Source organism: Haplochromis burtoni, unplaced genomic scaffold (genome assembly GCF_018398535.1).
Source record: "Haplochromis burtoni strain Fernald_Lab_line unplaced genomic scaffold, NCSU_Asbu1 Contig_37, whole genome shotgun sequence".
NCBI classification, from domain to species: Eukaryota; Metazoa; Chordata; class Actinopteri; order Cichliformes; family Cichlidae; genus Haplochromis; species Haplochromis burtoni.
The window spans coordinates 743863-759459 of record NW_024582398.1 but is presented as its reverse complement, the minus strand read 5'-3'; the positions used below and the strand labels follow the sequence as shown (position 1 = coordinate 759459).

At 40.7% G+C, this 15597-nt stretch overlaps 3 protein-coding genes across 5 annotated transcripts; all 3 read left to right on the top strand.

Annotated features, from left to right (window-relative positions):
- The first annotated feature begins 2579 nt into the window (after window positions 1–2579).
- On the top strand, window positions 2580–7406 carry LOC102308040 (dual specificity protein phosphatase 13). Of its 2 annotated transcripts, none has more exons than XM_042219727.1 (5): window positions 2580–2907; window positions 3120–3189; window positions 4358–4572; window positions 6199–6419; window positions 7159–7384. In XM_042219727.1, exons 3-5 carry the CDS (start codon window positions 4418–4420, stop codon window positions 7377–7379), a joined length of 597 nt encoding a protein of 198 aa, XP_042075661.1. In that variant the 5' UTR covers window positions 2580–2907; window positions 3120–3189; window positions 4358–4417; the 3' UTR covers window positions 7380–7384. The 2 variants fall into 2 exon arrangements, with proteins under 2 accessions (XP_042075661.1, XP_014188247.2); XM_014332761.2 differs by having other exon boundaries at window positions 2581–2907; window positions 4388–4572; window positions 7159–7406.
- Window positions 7407–9401: 1995 nt separating this feature from the next.
- On the top strand, window positions 9402–11979 carry LOC102292740 (dual specificity phosphatase 29). The gene is made up of 3 exons (XM_005919616.2): window positions 9402–9705; window positions 9932–10149; window positions 10745–11979. Exons 1-3 carry the CDS (start codon window positions 9578–9580, stop codon window positions 10930–10932), a joined length of 534 nt encoding a protein of 177 aa, XP_005919678.1. The 5' UTR covers window positions 9402–9577; the 3' UTR covers window positions 10933–11979.
- A 914-nt stretch (window positions 11980–12893) lies between these two features.
- Window positions 12894–14940, top strand: LOC121814322 (dual specificity phosphatase 29-like). Of its 2 annotated transcripts, XM_042219726.1 has the most exons (4): window positions 12910–13847; window positions 13982–14201; window positions 14294–14517; window positions 14605–14940. In XM_042219726.1, the coding sequence occupies exons 2-4, from the start codon at window positions 14020–14022 to the stop codon at window positions 14817–14819; spliced, it is 621 nt and encodes a 206-aa protein (XP_042075660.1). In that variant the 5' UTR covers window positions 12910–13847; window positions 13982–14019; the 3' UTR covers window positions 14820–14940. The 2 variants fall into 2 exon arrangements, with proteins under 2 accessions (XP_042075659.1, XP_042075660.1); XM_042219725.1 differs by having other exon boundaries at window positions 12894–13847; window positions 14294–14940.
- The last annotated feature ends 657 nt before the right edge of the window (window positions 14941–15597 follow it).

Sequence of the window (15597 nt, the reverse complement as noted above, 5' to 3'; positions counted from 1 at the left end):
TAGATAGATAGATAGATAGATAGATAGATAGATAGATAGATAGATAGATAGATAGATAGATAGATAGATAGATAGATAGATAGATAGATAGCAAAGTTTCATATTAAAGGAGATTTTCAAATGTTAACATAGGCCTATACAGGCTCATAAAGATTACATGCTACATGATTACAAGCTAAAGAGTAGCAAATAAACATGCTAATGTTAGCATACCGACATCGTATTGTATATGCCCGCGGTCCCCAACCCGTGAGTTGTTTGGTACCGGGCCGTGAGAGTTGAGGCTCAGGTGTGAAATTTATAGTTCTCAGGGTTTTTATCAGTTTTTATCGTTAACTCAGTTTCCCTGGGTCTTTTCCCGTGTGTTATGAATAAATTTTCTTTTTTTGGTATCGGTACTGGTTTTATTTTGTTGTATTTATCCGCGACACCTTAAAGGCCGGTCCGTGAAAATATTGTCGGACATAAACCGGTCTTAGGCATAAAAAAAGGTTGGGGACCGCTGGTATATGGTAGATCCTAATAGCGTGCTAGCTGTTGTCAATAAGCGTGAAACTTTAGGCCTGATAGTAATATGATAATACTTGAATACTACAGCATGTTAGCGTTGAACTACCTCACATTTTTTATATTCTGGAACAAACAATCATTTTCCAGGCTTTCTGAAGAGAGAGGGCATTGGCTGCTTTTTCATTCATTTTAGTCACTGAACCTGACCATTTTCAGAAGAAAGTTTTTTTGGGGGGGGTTAGGCACTGTGTTACTAGCAGCCTGTTGCAAAACTAAACAGCCAGTTCCCATTTCTTTAGTTGATTCTGGCACATTTTGACAGATATAAAAGTTTTGCACCAACAAGGTGTCTCCCAGGGGACTGTTAGCCAAAAACTTGACAAATCTGAGCACTGTGTGCAGTGTGTGCTTAAAAATGTAATGAAGTGAGGTGAAAAAAGTGGCAGGCACGTATCTACATGAGATGAACAGTATCTGAAAGCCATGTCTCAGGTCTTAGTTGAAGGGTGGCTGTCAAGAAACTATTCTTAAGAGATGAAAACAAGCAGAAAAGACTTGGTTATGCCAAATTACACAAGAACTGGACTGATATGAGCTGCAACAGGTCTAATGGAGTGATTATTATTTAATCATCAGTATTTATAGAGGAGGTCAGGAGAGAACAACAACAGTGAGTGTCTGCATTTCAGCCAATATTATCAATATTACCATCAGCATGTCACTGATCCTAAAAACACTACCTCCGATGTAAAAGCATAGCTGGATAGAAAAAAGACACAATATAAGTCACGGATCTGCCTCTTCAGAGCCTGGACCTCAAGCAGAGCGGGATCATCTTGACAGAGAACAGAATAAAGGGCAGCCAACATCCAAAGAAGAGCTTCAAATGTCCTTGAAGCAGCTGGAGAACTATTCCTGAAGACTACTTAAAGAAAATATTAAAAGAAAGTTTATCTGACTTAGGTTGCGTTAAAGAAGAAAATGATGGTGATAGCAAATACATTTCTCGTTAGAATTGTACAAACTCTCTATGTATGTTTATACATGTATCAATAAATTTACCAATTTTGTTTTTCCTATCGAAATATACAAAACAAGAGGTGGCTCAAGGGTTTCGCACAATATTGTTCATGGACATTTGAGCCCAACGAAAGCAGATGCTGGCACGAAAATAGCTTAATTATCTTTCTCCAAATCCAGTGATCTTCATTTATAATAGACTAAGCTGCATCATCTCCTCATTAGCCTGCTAACTGGGATTTTTAATGCAGCGAGGTTGTTGGGTTTTTTTATGTCTTAACAAAAAGAGAGTCTGGTTGCAGAAATAAATTTAATGTCAAGTAAAATGACAACAGGGCATGTTTACAACACTGAGACAAGTCTTTACTTCTCATTCTTGTAAGAAGTTTTTTCTTCTACAACAACAGAGTAGACCAAATGTCTAATGGAACATGTTTTGCAAAGCATAACATTTTAGTAGAGTCTCTAGGTAACTCAGAAAAGAGGGAATCAATCAACAGCATCTGTTCAACACATCGCTGTTCACAGCGTGTGAAATTCATTTGGTGTATTTGTCAAGGCAGTGCAGTTGATCACTGCTGTGCATGAAAAGGTTTCAGGTCTTTTGATTGCCCATGAAATCAACTGTAGAGGCAAAGGTACACACACATTCATCTAGCTTGACACCAATGATTTCGACCTGTTTTGAATTATTATGTTTCTCTGAATCAAACATTCACAGTAAGCAAGAATGTACAGTATTATACACAGAATTATAAGTCATACGTTCAATTTCTAGATATAGACTTTGTCAGTACTTACAAAAACATACAATAAATGTAGACATTTTTACAAAGAAATGTTTGTATTCGCTCATCCATCTATATTTGTGTCATTTTTCTGCAATATAAATATATATTTTTAGCTTTTTAAAACTTCATCAGAGTGTCAATATTGTGGGTTTATTGCAAGTTCCCATTTTTGCTGATATAATTAAGAAAAAAAATCTCTGCTATCATTTAATTGCACCAAGAAAAAAACATAATCTATACTTCTTCTTTTTTTTTACATCGAATGACCGAGTGTTGATTCAAACACAGTTCAAAGTGGAAAAAAAGCTCAGGGAAGTCAGGTTTAAACTCAGCTACAAGCAGCTCTGATCTAATTTTCTTGCTATTGAAAAAGCCGTGTCCTATCCTCCCTCCTGTGCTGGCAGCTCGGGTAACCTTTAAGGAATGCAGAATATGGTGCCAGAATTATTTTGGGCTGAGATTCAGATGTTAAAATAGCAAAAAAGGTTGCAGGGTAGATTACCAAGGAGAACACAGGCAGTTGTGCTGTCGACCTACATGTAGCTGTTGTACAGAGAGGCCATGAAAAGCAACGTTTCCAACCAAGGCAAGTGTCAACCAACAATGTGTGCTTACAAATTGATTACAGATAAATGTAGGCGATATATATTCATAAGTGTGTGGATTTATGGCACTGTATAGCTTTATTTGCAAGATAAACATGTTGACAGAGTACTTGTGAAGTAGTATTCACTGTATACTGCATTGCCTGACGGATTATGATACTTTCTTCTTTTATTAATTGGCCCACAAATCCAGATGAACCACATCTGAAAGGCTAAAGAGGGAAGTGTAATTCATAAAACCACCAAGAAGAGGCCCAGAGGAGGTAAAAAGCCATTTTTATTTGCCCTCCATGTTAACCGCGGGCACTTTCCCATACATAGCATCTTTAATTACACAGAAGTGGAGCAGGAAGGACAGGTTAGCCTAAGGGGAGAGGGTATGAAAGCAGTGCTGCAGCTCAACATGCGCACCAGGGAAATCAGTTCTCTGCCCCTGAGTGTCGGAGGCAGGAAAGGGTTGTGCTTATAGATCAATGACGAGAAAGAAGAGCCTCCAGGTACGCGAGGCGCATGTTGTACCTGTGCAAAGACACCATTTAGCTCACACAATCGTATGCATGAAGCTTACACTGCGTTAGATGCAGCATTTCCTTCATGCACACGTGTTCTGTGTGACACACAAGAATGCACATGCAGGGATGGATAGAGGCAACATGATGTTTGAGTAAACCTCCATATGTCACAGCAGCGAAACAAAAGGTCACTAAAACAGATTTGGTCTCAATGACTCATCCCTGTGGACACGACAAAAAGTCTCAAAACCCTGAGAGCAACATTATGTCTCCACACGCGGCGAGAATGCAAATAAGAAGCTCGGCTGCTGTTAGTTTCTTTTCGATAACAATGCCTACACATCGCTTGTACGTCCACAGCCTCAAGCACAGTCACACACCTGCCTAAATGGATGCTAATGCATACAGTTTGCATAGTACGAGTCTCTCTAGAGCTCAGTGTGTAAATTGTAAATGCACAGGTTAGACTTGCCTGCAGCAAATGAAAAGTGGTTTATAGGCATTGAATGCCATTTTTCTGCATCTCTGGAAATAAATAAATCTATCCAGTGCTGCTATATAGATACAATAATGAGAGCATCATAAGGTCAGCTTACAATCACATGATCCTTTGCTATTGTGGAATGTGTTAATTGTCATAATTGCAGTCTGTATTTAAAGGCTACAGACCTGTATATGAAACCTGCTAATTAACGATCCTTGCTATAATCCCACGCTGCACTTAGCAGTCGTTTCTCGGTGTTTCCTAAGATGATGCGTACATTTCAATTAGGAGTTAGTTGGTATTCATGGGCAATGCAGATGAACCCTGAAACTCTTTGAGCATCTTTCTTAAAGTTTGAAGTATAGTAAAGGGCAAAGTGCAGTAAAACATACGCTTTTATTGAGTTCTCAGTTTTTATCGCGGTTCAAATTTCAGGGCAGCGACCACTTCTTTTCTTAATGAAAGGTTGTAAAAGCAGAAGTGGAGAATTCAGACATGCCCAGAGGCCTCAGCTGCCTGGCGAGCCCTGAGGGGGCAGAAGGCCGGTATGAAACCCCCCCAGCTTCAGAGCTTCAGAGACTGATGTGGACAAAAAAAGGGACCAGTAACCATCTGGATGAGGTTCATCCCGGGATCTACATCGGAGACATGTGAGAGTGACATGTTACTGAAATGATTCACTATGGCTAATGTGTTTAAATATAATTCCACCGGCTTTTGTAATAAAGTAATTAAGTATTCTCTTAATTGGGCTCAGATTGTGAGTGCATGTGTAATTAAAGGCACCATTATGATTTTTACATTATTGAAATTGATCTTTTTTTTTTTATAAAAGCACCTGGTTATCACACTAATGCGCAAAACATTAACAAGCTTTCATCACAACTGTATACACAGTCATCCAAGTGCTAATGCCCATGTGAATAGTGTGTCGTAGCCTTATGCTAACATGCTAACATCCAACTTTACAATAATAAAAGTAGCTGTTTTATGAATACTGTTTTGTAGCATACTGTCTATTTTTTATTTAGATACATGGGCAGTTTTTTGCCTTCATCATAGAATATTTAGGTACACCTGCTAATTGTTAGCAATTATCTAATCAGCCAATCAAGTGATAGCAACTTAGTGCATTTAGGCATACAGACATAGTCAACAAGACCTGCTAAAGTTCAAGGTGACCATCATAATGGAGATGAAAAGTGATTTAAGTGACTTTGAACATAGCATAGGACATGCCAGATGGGCTGGTCTTGTGATTACAGTACCGTCTCTAGTTTTGACAGATAATGATCCAAAAAAGAGAGAAAATATCCTGTGAGCGGCAGTTCGTAGGGAGAAAACGTCTTGTTGATCCAAAGAGTTAGAATATAGAATATAATGGCAAGAGCGCTTTGAGCTGATAACAAGGTAACAGTAGCTCATTACAACTAAGGTATGCAGAAGAGCATCTCTGAACACATGACATGTGGAACCCTGAAGGACCACAGCAGCAGAAGACCACACTGGGTGACACTCATGTCTGCTATAAACAGGAAAGCAACCCTTCACACAGACTCACCGATATTGCCTGGTGTGATGAGCATCAATTTCTGCTGCAACATTTGGCTGGTGGGGTCAGAATTGGACATAAAAATCATTAGAAGCATAGATCCATCCTGCCTCGCATCAAAAGTTCAGGTTGTTGGTGGAAGTGTAATGTTATGTCTCCTTAAATACCAAATGAGAATTATTTAAACACCACAGGCTACCTGAGTATTGTTGTTGACCGTGTCCACCCCTTTATGACCACAGTGTACCCATGTTCTGATGGCTGCTTCCAGCAGTTCCCTGCACTCGGATGACCTCCACAGTCACCGGATCTTGATCCAATAGGCCACCTTTGGGATATAGTGACACATAAGATTCACATCACAACATACTCTTTACTTTTCATATCATGCATGAAGGGATCTTGATTAAACTCTAAGAAGGATAAGGTAGGGCATTTGACAGATATATTATATGCATTACTATATGTGTAACCACAGAGGAAAAAAAATACCCCCTTAAAGGGCAAAAAACAGGGACTGCGTCTTGTGCACTGCACTGTGCAGTCTCTCTGTATCATGCATAATAAAATGTAATATTATAACAATTCAGTTAATTAACCTAATGATCTACATTTTCCCCCACTGCCTGCCATCTTCCTTCTTCTCCTCGAGTTAGCTTTCTTTGCATTATCCTCATCATTTGTTTCGTTTGATTGCAGAGATAATTGTAATTTTTCCCTTTAGGTACGCAGCCAAAGACAAAAGGACTCTCCAGGCTCATCGCATCACCCACGTGCTTAATGCAGCTGATGGGAAGTTCAATGTGAACACAGGGCCCAGCTTCTACCGAGACACCGCAATCACTTATCATGGAGTCGAAGCTTTTGACATGCCATCCTTTGACTTGAGTCCCTTCTTTTACCCAGCGGCCAATTTCATCAAGAGCGCTTTGAGCTCTCCCACAGGTGAGGCGCTCTCACAGCGCTCAAGGTATCCTTCATCGTTTTCACACATTAACTCGGGGAAGACGAGCCAAGGCAGAGAAACATTTGTCAGTCAATTCCCATTTACAGCAGACCCCAGTTGTATCAGTCATTAAAATGCAAATCAAACACTAAACATAATATCAAGCTAATATCTTTCCCCCATGGTAATCTTCTCATAAGCTCAAACCTCGGCCAGGAAAATTGGTTTTAAATGGATTGCCCTGGCAATTTGTAAGCAACACTTTTATTGGACATGGAAATTACACAATTATGTTTGTGGCCTGTGCTTTCCTGGCCCGTTATGCAAAGTGAAGTCAGTATCTGACATGACAGTAATAAGATGAGGCCTCCTTCTTCACATGCTGGCTGATCGGGGGCTCCAGTGTGTGGCGGGGCCTACAGTAATCCCCGGCAGAAATACACAGAAGCCAAGACAGTTCAATTACGCGCTCCTCTGCGCCCTAATCCTCAGGCCTGATAAGGAACCAGGGATTACCGTGTGTAGAAACATTTGTTGCAACATTGTTGAAAACTTTTAGTCTGGAGTAAGAAGTACTCCTCCCTGTGATGTGCACGGTTTTTAATCCACAGAGGAGTTACAAATTAGATATTTAGAACAAACTTTACAACAGTAATCCACTGATTGCTGTAGGCTGGTGGGCTGCTGCGTTCTGAAATGATCCACAGGAAGTCTGATTTTCTGCCTTCTGACTGGCAGGTAAAGTCTTCGTCCACTGTGCAATGGGCCTCAGCCGCTCATCCACCTTGGTTCTGGCTTACCTGATGATCCATGAGAACATGACTCTGGTGGACGCCATCAAAGCTGTGGGCGCCAACAGGAACATTTCTCCCAATAACGGGTTCTTGGAGCAGCTCCGAGCACTGGACACAAAGCTCCACTGCCAGGGATTATCCAGGAGCTTCAACGGGCGGACGTAAAAATAAAATCCTTCGGTCCATAAATTTAGATAATATTTTTGACCCCTGTCCATATCTGAGTGTTAAAAAGCTATTACAGTGATAATGTTTTTGTAATGAACAGGTACTTCAGCGGTATTTAAAGGGCTTCAAGGTAAGAAAATTTAATAACCTGATGAAGAGTGATTTTTTTAAACATTAACAATTAAGTTATATGAACAAAACGTGCTTAAATTATCAGCTCAAAATATCCAAAAGTATGACACAAAAGGACGACTGTGAGGTTTTAAGGTTACAAAATCAGAATTAACACAAAACACAAAGAAGATTACATTTGTGTTTAAATGTTGAAATTCTTCCGCATCTGTGCCTGTGTCTCCTGTCTGCAGTCAAAGCCTTTAAAAAGCTTCAAAACAGTTACATTTGTGTTTGAGAAACTACAGAAAAGTTACTGCACTCAGTGAGTTATACAGTCACAGATTACACTACAATGTTTACTTGACAGTGAGTCATACAAATGCTACAGTTCTTGCCCTTTAACGAATACAGTCAAATACAGCCCTTTGACTGAGCCATCGCAGCACTTTCATTCTTTTCTTTTTCAGCCGTTTGAATGTAGATTTGCTCTTGTGCTTGGGATCATTGTCCGCTCTCAGCCAACCTTTAGCCATCAGACAGATGGTCTCATATTTGATTTTAGAATAATTTGGTAGAGGAGTTCAAGCTCAGCTTAATGACTGAAAGGTGTACATGTCCCGAGGCTGCAAGACAAGCCCAAATTATCAGCCCTCCACCACTGTGCTTCACAATAGATATGAAGTTTTGTGCTGATATGCTGTGTTCAGTTTTCTGCTGCAGTGGATTATGGACAAACATCACCAGACATTGTTCCACAGGTTTCCAGACAGAAAAGAGGTTTTCTGCTGACAGCCTTTCTAAACACTTTTCTTCAAAATTTGCCTTCATGAAGTTTAACATTTACTTTCCTAACTGAGCCCTGTGGAGTCTGAGACGTAAATCTTGAGTTTCCTGAGGCTTCCCCGAGCATTGTACCGAATTTACTGAGAAGACTGTGGCATTGTGTTAACACAAGCCTGTCAAAGCCCTGCTTTTACAGAGGCACTTGCACTGCTGATGATCAGTTAATCAAATCCATTTGATTAGCAGCACCTGGCTGCTGCCCTAACCTCGTAATTCCTATGAAAACAGTCAGTGTGTACAGAGTTTTGTAAATAGTTTCTTCTTTCTTCTTTTTTTTCTGCCCGTCCAATATTTACTACTGCACCTGTAAAACATCTATTATTTTGTTTAGTCTATATAATATGGAATGCACACACAGAAACGTGAGGAATTTATTTTGTATTTTCATGAACTTTCTTTAAAACTTAACTCAGTTTTCTAATGAAGTTCATGAAATATGATGGAGAGTTTAAAAGCAGCTGCTAAATGTACGCTTTCCTAAAGATTGTCTTGTCAACAGCACAGTGTGGTTCGCTTCTCTCAGCAGTTTAAATTATCCTTAACATACTGACTCAGACCTTCACTCCAGAAATTCAACTCTCAGTGTAGCTTATATAATCTTTGTGTCCTTCATAATGACAGGAGCAACCTATGCAATCAAAGACGGGACTTTAATAGTTTGTTGACGACAACGTCAGGCAAAATAGGAAGTCATTCACTTATTCTCGTCAGATGATTTAAAATAAAGAGACACAGCAACACCATCTGCAATAGCTCAAACTGTGGTTTGAGCTCAAACTGTGGTTTGAGCTCATTCAGCGTGGCAACCTGACATTAATTCCCCACCATGTTTTGGATCACTTGCACTATTACAACCATTAAAACTGCAACGGCTCAGTAGTCGAATTTATCACAGCACAAGCAGCCTGGCTTCTGTCACAGTCATCTGAGGAATAAATAGTCCACACTGCTTGTGCCCAGTCTCTGGTATGTTCAGCTGTCTCGTTCCAGTGGGGCTCAGCCTCGAAACAACACTGATATCCAGCTCAGATGTAAAACAGCGCGAGCCGCACCAGTAAGGTTAGTATTCGCTGTTGGTTTGTCTCAAAAGCCTGCAGCAAGAAACACCAGCAGGACAGCAGTAATAATCAACATTTGCATCCTGGAACATAAAGTATCTTGCAAAGTTATTTATCTATGTACTGAGTTGAGTGAAAGTGATAATTATATAAAAACACTGAGGTGAGAGAGATACAGATATGACCTCAAAGGAGGAGCCAAAGTATCAGACACCACCCACCTGCGATCTGCTCAGCCTTCTGTTGAAGAACAGACGCCCCACTGGAGCTGTCAACGAGGTTTGGCCCAACCTCTACATCGGAGATGCGTAAGTGACATTCTCACTTTGGGGGCCCCTAACTGCAATATGGTGATCTGATTGTGAAACTGTCGCTGCAAACAAGTGTATTTGGCCAACTGATGGGACAAATATAAAATCTGTACATTTGAGTCACCGGTGATGCATTTACACACATATGCTTCCAGAGCTGCACACAGGCGAGAAAAATCGCTAAAAATGACATTTCTCATAGCCTCTCCTGTGTCATTTACAGAGCTGCAGCTCGGGATAAAACCCTGTTAGCGAAACTGGAAATAACACACGTGGTGAATGCTGCAGATGGCCCCCAGCACATTGACACCGGGCCAGGTTTCTACGCAGACGCCAGCATACTGTATCACGGAGTAGAAGCACCAGACTGTAAAGATTTTGACTTGAGCCCTTTCTTCAGTGAGACGGCTGATTTTATTCATGGTGCTCTGAGCCAAAAAGGTACCAGTCTATTTTAGCAACACATGACAAAATAAACACATAAGGATTGAGCTTTAATAATATGTTACAGTCCAACACATCCTAATATAGAAAAATGATGCATCATCAAGCTGAAAAATGATAAATAATAATGATATTTTATGTTTTGTTGCACATATTTAAATGCATGAAAACATAAATAATTGCCTTTGCTTCTGGGTCGTGTGCGGAGACTCCAGCTGCTCTCTATAATCTAAAATAATTTCACAATGTTTTATTATTTTTAACTTTTATTTTAAAAATGCAAGGCTTCTATTTTTCCCCATTGCACAAACATTTAGAAGAACAATAATTTGAAATAAAATCAATTTAAAATGGTAACGAGAGTTAAAGTTGTGAGCAGTTACTACAGGGACACGGAAACACTATTAATGCTATGACAGCACCTGTGTTTGTGCCATCATATGTCATCATTTCTGCTGTGAAAAGAACCTTTTGTGACTGTTACACCGTGAGCTGAGCCCACAGTTGTAATTAATCCCTTTGTTGTTTGTGTTTAACCCAACGAGCCGCAGAATTCGCAGCTTATTTTAGAGTCTGCCTTCTGTCCGTGCAGGGAAGGTGCTCGTCCACTGCGCTCGGGGAATCAGCCGCTCGGCAGCTCTTACGCTGGCCTTCCTCATGATCAAAGAAAGGCTCACACTGGTGGAGGCTGTGGAGGTTGTGTGCCGGCACAGAAACATCCTCCCAAATGTTGGATTTCTGAAACAGCTCCGCGAGCTGGACTCATCCCTATTCACGTAGTAGAGCACATAACGCCAAAAAGGGGACAGTTTCATAGTTGGCATCATCTGTGCAGATGAAATCGTCCTGGTGGCTCCATTTGGGTGGCTTCGGGCACTCGCATCTTAAGTGAATTAAAGCACCATGTAATCCAACTTGGCTTGATGGGATTTTGCTTAGCTTAGTCAAGCGATACATCAGCATTCATAATAGCACACTTAAACACACAACATGCAGAGCACAAAGTAGAACTGACAGACAAATGTTTTGTCAGGTGAGCGATCAGCACAGACAGTCTGCCTGTCAGAAAGGGTTTGTCAACACTAAAATAAAGTTAGCTGAAAGTTAAAAAGACTTCAATCCTGTCATGTTCGGTTCATTTTTGACACAAACGGAACCTCATTGTATTTGAGACAAGACTATTTCAAGCCTTATTTTTTAATCTCTTTGTGTTTTTCACACTACAATTCTCCATTTTACAAACCAGAATCCATCACTGCAGATTTCTGGGTGATTTCTTTTTTTCTCAGTTTTCCATAATTGAAACGTATGAAAGTCAATTAGCCCACTTATGCATGAGCTGTGTAATTGATTGCTTCAAAAGCTCATATTGTAATACAATGCTGTTTATGATTAGACTAAATTTTAAAATAGCTTATTATATAATTTTAATAAAAATGAATGCACAATTACTGCTCACTATGGCGGACTACACAGCTCAAACAGTGCCATACACGTCACAAAAAGTGATGGTTCTTTGCTATTATTGTTATTAATATTAAACTGCTCTTTATTTATTAACAATAGTGTTTTATATTGCAAGATAAACACCCTTCAAAATGACACACATTAACCTGATGAGCCACAGATCTCTGTGCAAGCACTTGGAGAAAGAAACCTCCTTTTTAAGAGGAAGTCATGGACAAAACCAGTTTGTGGAGAGCAGCCATCTGCTGTGACCAGTCAGGATGAGGGAAAAGTAGTAAAATGTAGCAAAAGCATATCCGTAGAGAAAAATACAGTCATGACATTGGTCCTCCCCAGACCTCAACATTATTGAAGCAGTGTGGGATCATCTTGACAGAGAACAGACTAAATAGCAGCCAGAATCCAAAGAAGAGCTTTGAATGTCCTTCAAGAGGCCTGGAGACGATTTGACAAGAAGACTTTCTTAGATTGTTCAGACTGTGTCAAAGACTAAATACCAAATACTTTGACTTTGAAGCTCATTAGAATTCCGTTTTTGCCTTAAATACTATATTTCCATGTATGTTTGCACGTTTCAGTGTGCAAATGTTTCACTGCACGCAGTTCCCATTTTCAATTTTCAAGTTAAAAAAGGAAGGCATGGCTCAAGACTTTTGCACAGTACTATATAACATTCCTTTATATTTCGATAACCCTTGATTAATTAAAAACAAAAAAAGCTGTTGTTTATTGTAGGAACAACAACAGAAGACAAATCATTTTGCAAAAAGTGTGTGTTGTGTTTGGGGTAGCCAGACTTTTCTGTGACCTACAAACTCTGTGGGGGCCAGGGCCACCCTTGGCCACCTCTTATCTCTGCTCCTGATCACTGGCACAAAGTGCTACAGACTTTAGATCTCAACAGACTAGGGCAAATTACAAAAAAAAGCAAATATTTGTGTTATATTAATCTGTATTATATTCAGATTTTAAATCTGAACATCTTCCTCTCCACTTCTTCATACTTGACCTGTTCACCGGTAACGCAAAGCACGCAAGGAGCTAAATGTGCAAAAAACAGCGGCATGGGCCTTTAGGCTCACGTCTTAAGCGCGGCACAATCAAGATCAAGACCCCTGCTGTACTGGAACAACACACAGACAGTGCATGCTTATAAATAAACAACGCTCCACTTACTTATTCACATTTCTCAAAATACTGCGTCCTAACTGCTACAATCCAGTGACGTACAGTTAAAACTGTGATGTGTCTAAAGAGTCTTGATACAAGATGACAAAAATATGCCAGCGTGCTTTCTGAGCATGTATACAGATTCAGGTCAGACTTTGAAAAGAGATGAAACACTGAAGCCATCTTAATAAGAGATGCTCTCCAGAGCTCGCTGGGAGAGAGATGCTGTCAAAATAAAAGGAATTGGATATCACAGGTTTAATGATTTCACTGTCAGAATGAATGATGGCAGAGTAGGAAGATATGAGGGAAAAATAAAGGAGTTTGATGGTGTGAAAACTCTGTCTGACATGTTAGCAGCTTCATCTAGCCATCCTGCAATACAGCCATCATCACACTCTCACTTTGGGGGCTTGCATTTAGATCACTGAATGGACTGTGCATATCATATAATGGGGAATCAAAGACGTGTGCCATCTTGCGAAAAACCTCATCTGTCTAACAGTCTGACACATTTCAGTTCTCTTTTGGCCCCCGAGAGGCTCCAGAAGATGCTGAACATCCTTAACGGGTGTTGTGAGGCTGTGCTTACACAGCTTCTCCCAGCGTCTGAAGATATGCAGAAAGGCTAAGAGAGACTGACACAATTTCAAGGACTCGCTCATACGGTTGAGCAAAAGCTCAGAGTGCCCTGTTTACTCCAGTGAATATGGGTATCCTTTGGCAAGTGCAAAGTTTGGATAAGCACAGCTTCCTGCCAGCAGCAGAGATTAAAGTTGTGTGTTCAGAAGTGGATGGCAGGGACTGGCTGGGTGGAAGTTTTCCCTACAGGCAGAGAACGTGGCAGCTAAGGTCAGGGGCCCGCCACATCACAGCCCTAAAAATATCCTCTGCATTTGATGCCCGTCACAGAGCGGTTATACAATCTGTGCCCTGACTTGAGCCTGCCAGAACTAAAACCTTACCATGTTCTGCCTTCAAGGGCTGCTTCACAACCAGCTGCCAGAATGATGAAAACCGAATTCCCGGGAAGAAAAACGAAGGACTTCAATCTCCGGGTGAGTGCTGCTGAAGATGCATGTGAAAAACAAAAAAAGCAAAAACTGTGCTTTTTTATGACAGTAGTTTGAGGGGTGGAGGAATATAAGAAAAAATAAAAAAAGCAAATGTGGCATTTCTTTTTCTCCTTAAGCAAATAAATCATGTGTGAGAGGAAGCCACGGTGAGAAAATGGCTTCTCGCGAGTCGAAGACTGGCACAAAGATAAATGTTACTCGGGCAGCTGAGGAATCCAGTCCAGTGGATGATTATTCCACACCTGGGGGCTATGAGTTGGAGAAAATCCTCAACCGAGGGAGTGTGGCTTACACTCATGTCAACGAGGTTTGGCCTAATGTCTTTATTGGGGATGAGTAAGTAAGAAAAAGTTTTTCTAAAAGCATAAAATGTCTAAACTGAATAAAAATAACAAGATTAAAATGATACTGACACTGGCTTCTTGTAGGGACACTGCAAAGGACAAGTACACACTGAAGAAGCTGGGAATTACGCACATCCTGAATGCAGCAGAGGGGACGTGGAACAACGTGGACACTGGAGCTGGCTACTACAGTGACATGGACATTGTATACTATGGTGTAGTAGCAGAAGACGTCGCAACCTTTGACCTCAGTCAGTATTTCTTCTCCGCTGCCCAGTTTATTGAGAAGACACTGAGCAATCCTCAGAGTAAGACAGCTGCACAGGAAAAAACTAATATTTTGGCTGAAAATTGCCTAAAACATGCCGTGAATCTGTTCTCCGATTCGTCTGCAGATAAACTGCTGGTGCACTGCGTGATGGGAAGGAGTCGGTCCGCCACACTTTTCCTCGCCTATCTCATGATCTGTGAGAACATGACGGTGGTCGACGCCATAGAGCACGTAAAAAAACGCAGGCGTATCATCCCTAACTGGGGCTTTTTGAAGCAGCTGCGAGAGCTGGATCAGCACCTCTTGGAGAAAAGGGGGGAATCTGCAGGGGAAAGCTGATTGTGTGGCTGATCAGTCTGAGACTAAAGTCAGCGGAGACTAAGTCAAATCCCAGCCATTAAGACTTCGTCATGCTAGGAGTTACAGCCATGTGAAAAAAATAAAGTCCTATTAAAACTAAGTACAGCTTTACTGCTTCCATAGGAATAAAAGTAAAGTCAGGGGTAAGTAGCAACCAGGTGCTGCTAATCATCAGCAATTTGAGCACCTCTATAAAAACAGAAGTATGGGCGGTTTGTTGGTCTGGAGGCATTCAGCTGTGCGTTAACACAATGCCAAGGAGGAACGACATCAGCAACTGTTGCTGCCCATCAATCTCAGAACAGTTATGAGGCTCTTTTCCATGCAACCTAAGAGTCCATCATTGTACAGTGAGAAGTATTGTTCACAACATCTTCCTGGGAGCTGATGTCCTGGTAAATTCACAGAGATGTCAGAGAAATTGCAAACAAAAACCTCGAAGAGCTAGATCTCAGACTCTGCAGGAATCCATTAGCATGTTAAATGTCAAAGGTCTTGACAGTTTAGTTAGAAAAAGACTAAAACTTTCTAAAAACACTGGAACAGACAAGAGCAAAGTGGGGATGTTTGGTCATAATGCACAGAAACCTATTTGGAAAAAACCAAACACAGCATATCAGCACAAACACCTCATGTTAAATGTGAAGCACGGCGGTGGAGAGGTCATGATTTGGGCTGTTTCTGTAGCCACAGGACCGGGACACCTTGCAACCATTGATTCAACTATGTATGAACTGCGTATATCAAAATGTTCTCA

What these genes read in the sequence shown, in the direction of transcription:
- LOC102292740 (XM_005919616.2), top strand. Translation starts at nt 9,578, where the DNA reads ATGACCTCAAAGGAGGAGCCAAAGTATCAGACACCACCCACCTGCGAT. An exon ending in AACCTCTACATCGGAGATGC is followed by an intron (nt 9,706 to 9,931) that starts GTAAGTGACATT and finishes TGTCATTTACAG; the next exon opens with AGCTGCAGCTCGGGATAAAA. An exon ending in TGGTGCTCTGAGCCAAAAAG is followed by an intron (nt 10,150 to 10,744) that starts GTACCAGTCTAT and finishes CTGTCCGTGCAG; the next exon opens with GGAAGGTGCTCGTCCACTGC.
- LOC121814322 (XM_042219725.1), top strand. Translation starts at nt 14,020, where the DNA reads ATGGCTTCTCGCGAGTCGAAGACTGGCACAAAGATAAATGTTACTCGG. An exon ending in AATGTCTTTATTGGGGATGA is followed by an intron (nt 14,202 to 14,293) that starts GTAAGTAAGAAA and finishes GGCTTCTTGTAG; the next exon opens with GGACACTGCAAAGGACAAGT.
- LOC102308040 (XM_014332761.2), top strand. Translation starts at nt 4,418, where the DNA reads ATGCCCAGAGGCCTCAGCTGCCTGGCGAGCCCTGAGGGGGCAGAAGGC. An exon ending in GGGATCTACATCGGAGACAT is followed by an intron (nt 4,573 to 6,198) that starts GTGAGAGTGACA and finishes TTTTCCCTTTAG; the next exon opens with GTACGCAGCCAAAGACAAAA. An exon ending in CGCTTTGAGCTCTCCCACAG is followed by an intron (nt 6,420 to 7,158) that starts GTGAGGCGCTCT and finishes TCTGACTGGCAG; the next exon opens with GTAAAGTCTTCGTCCACTGT.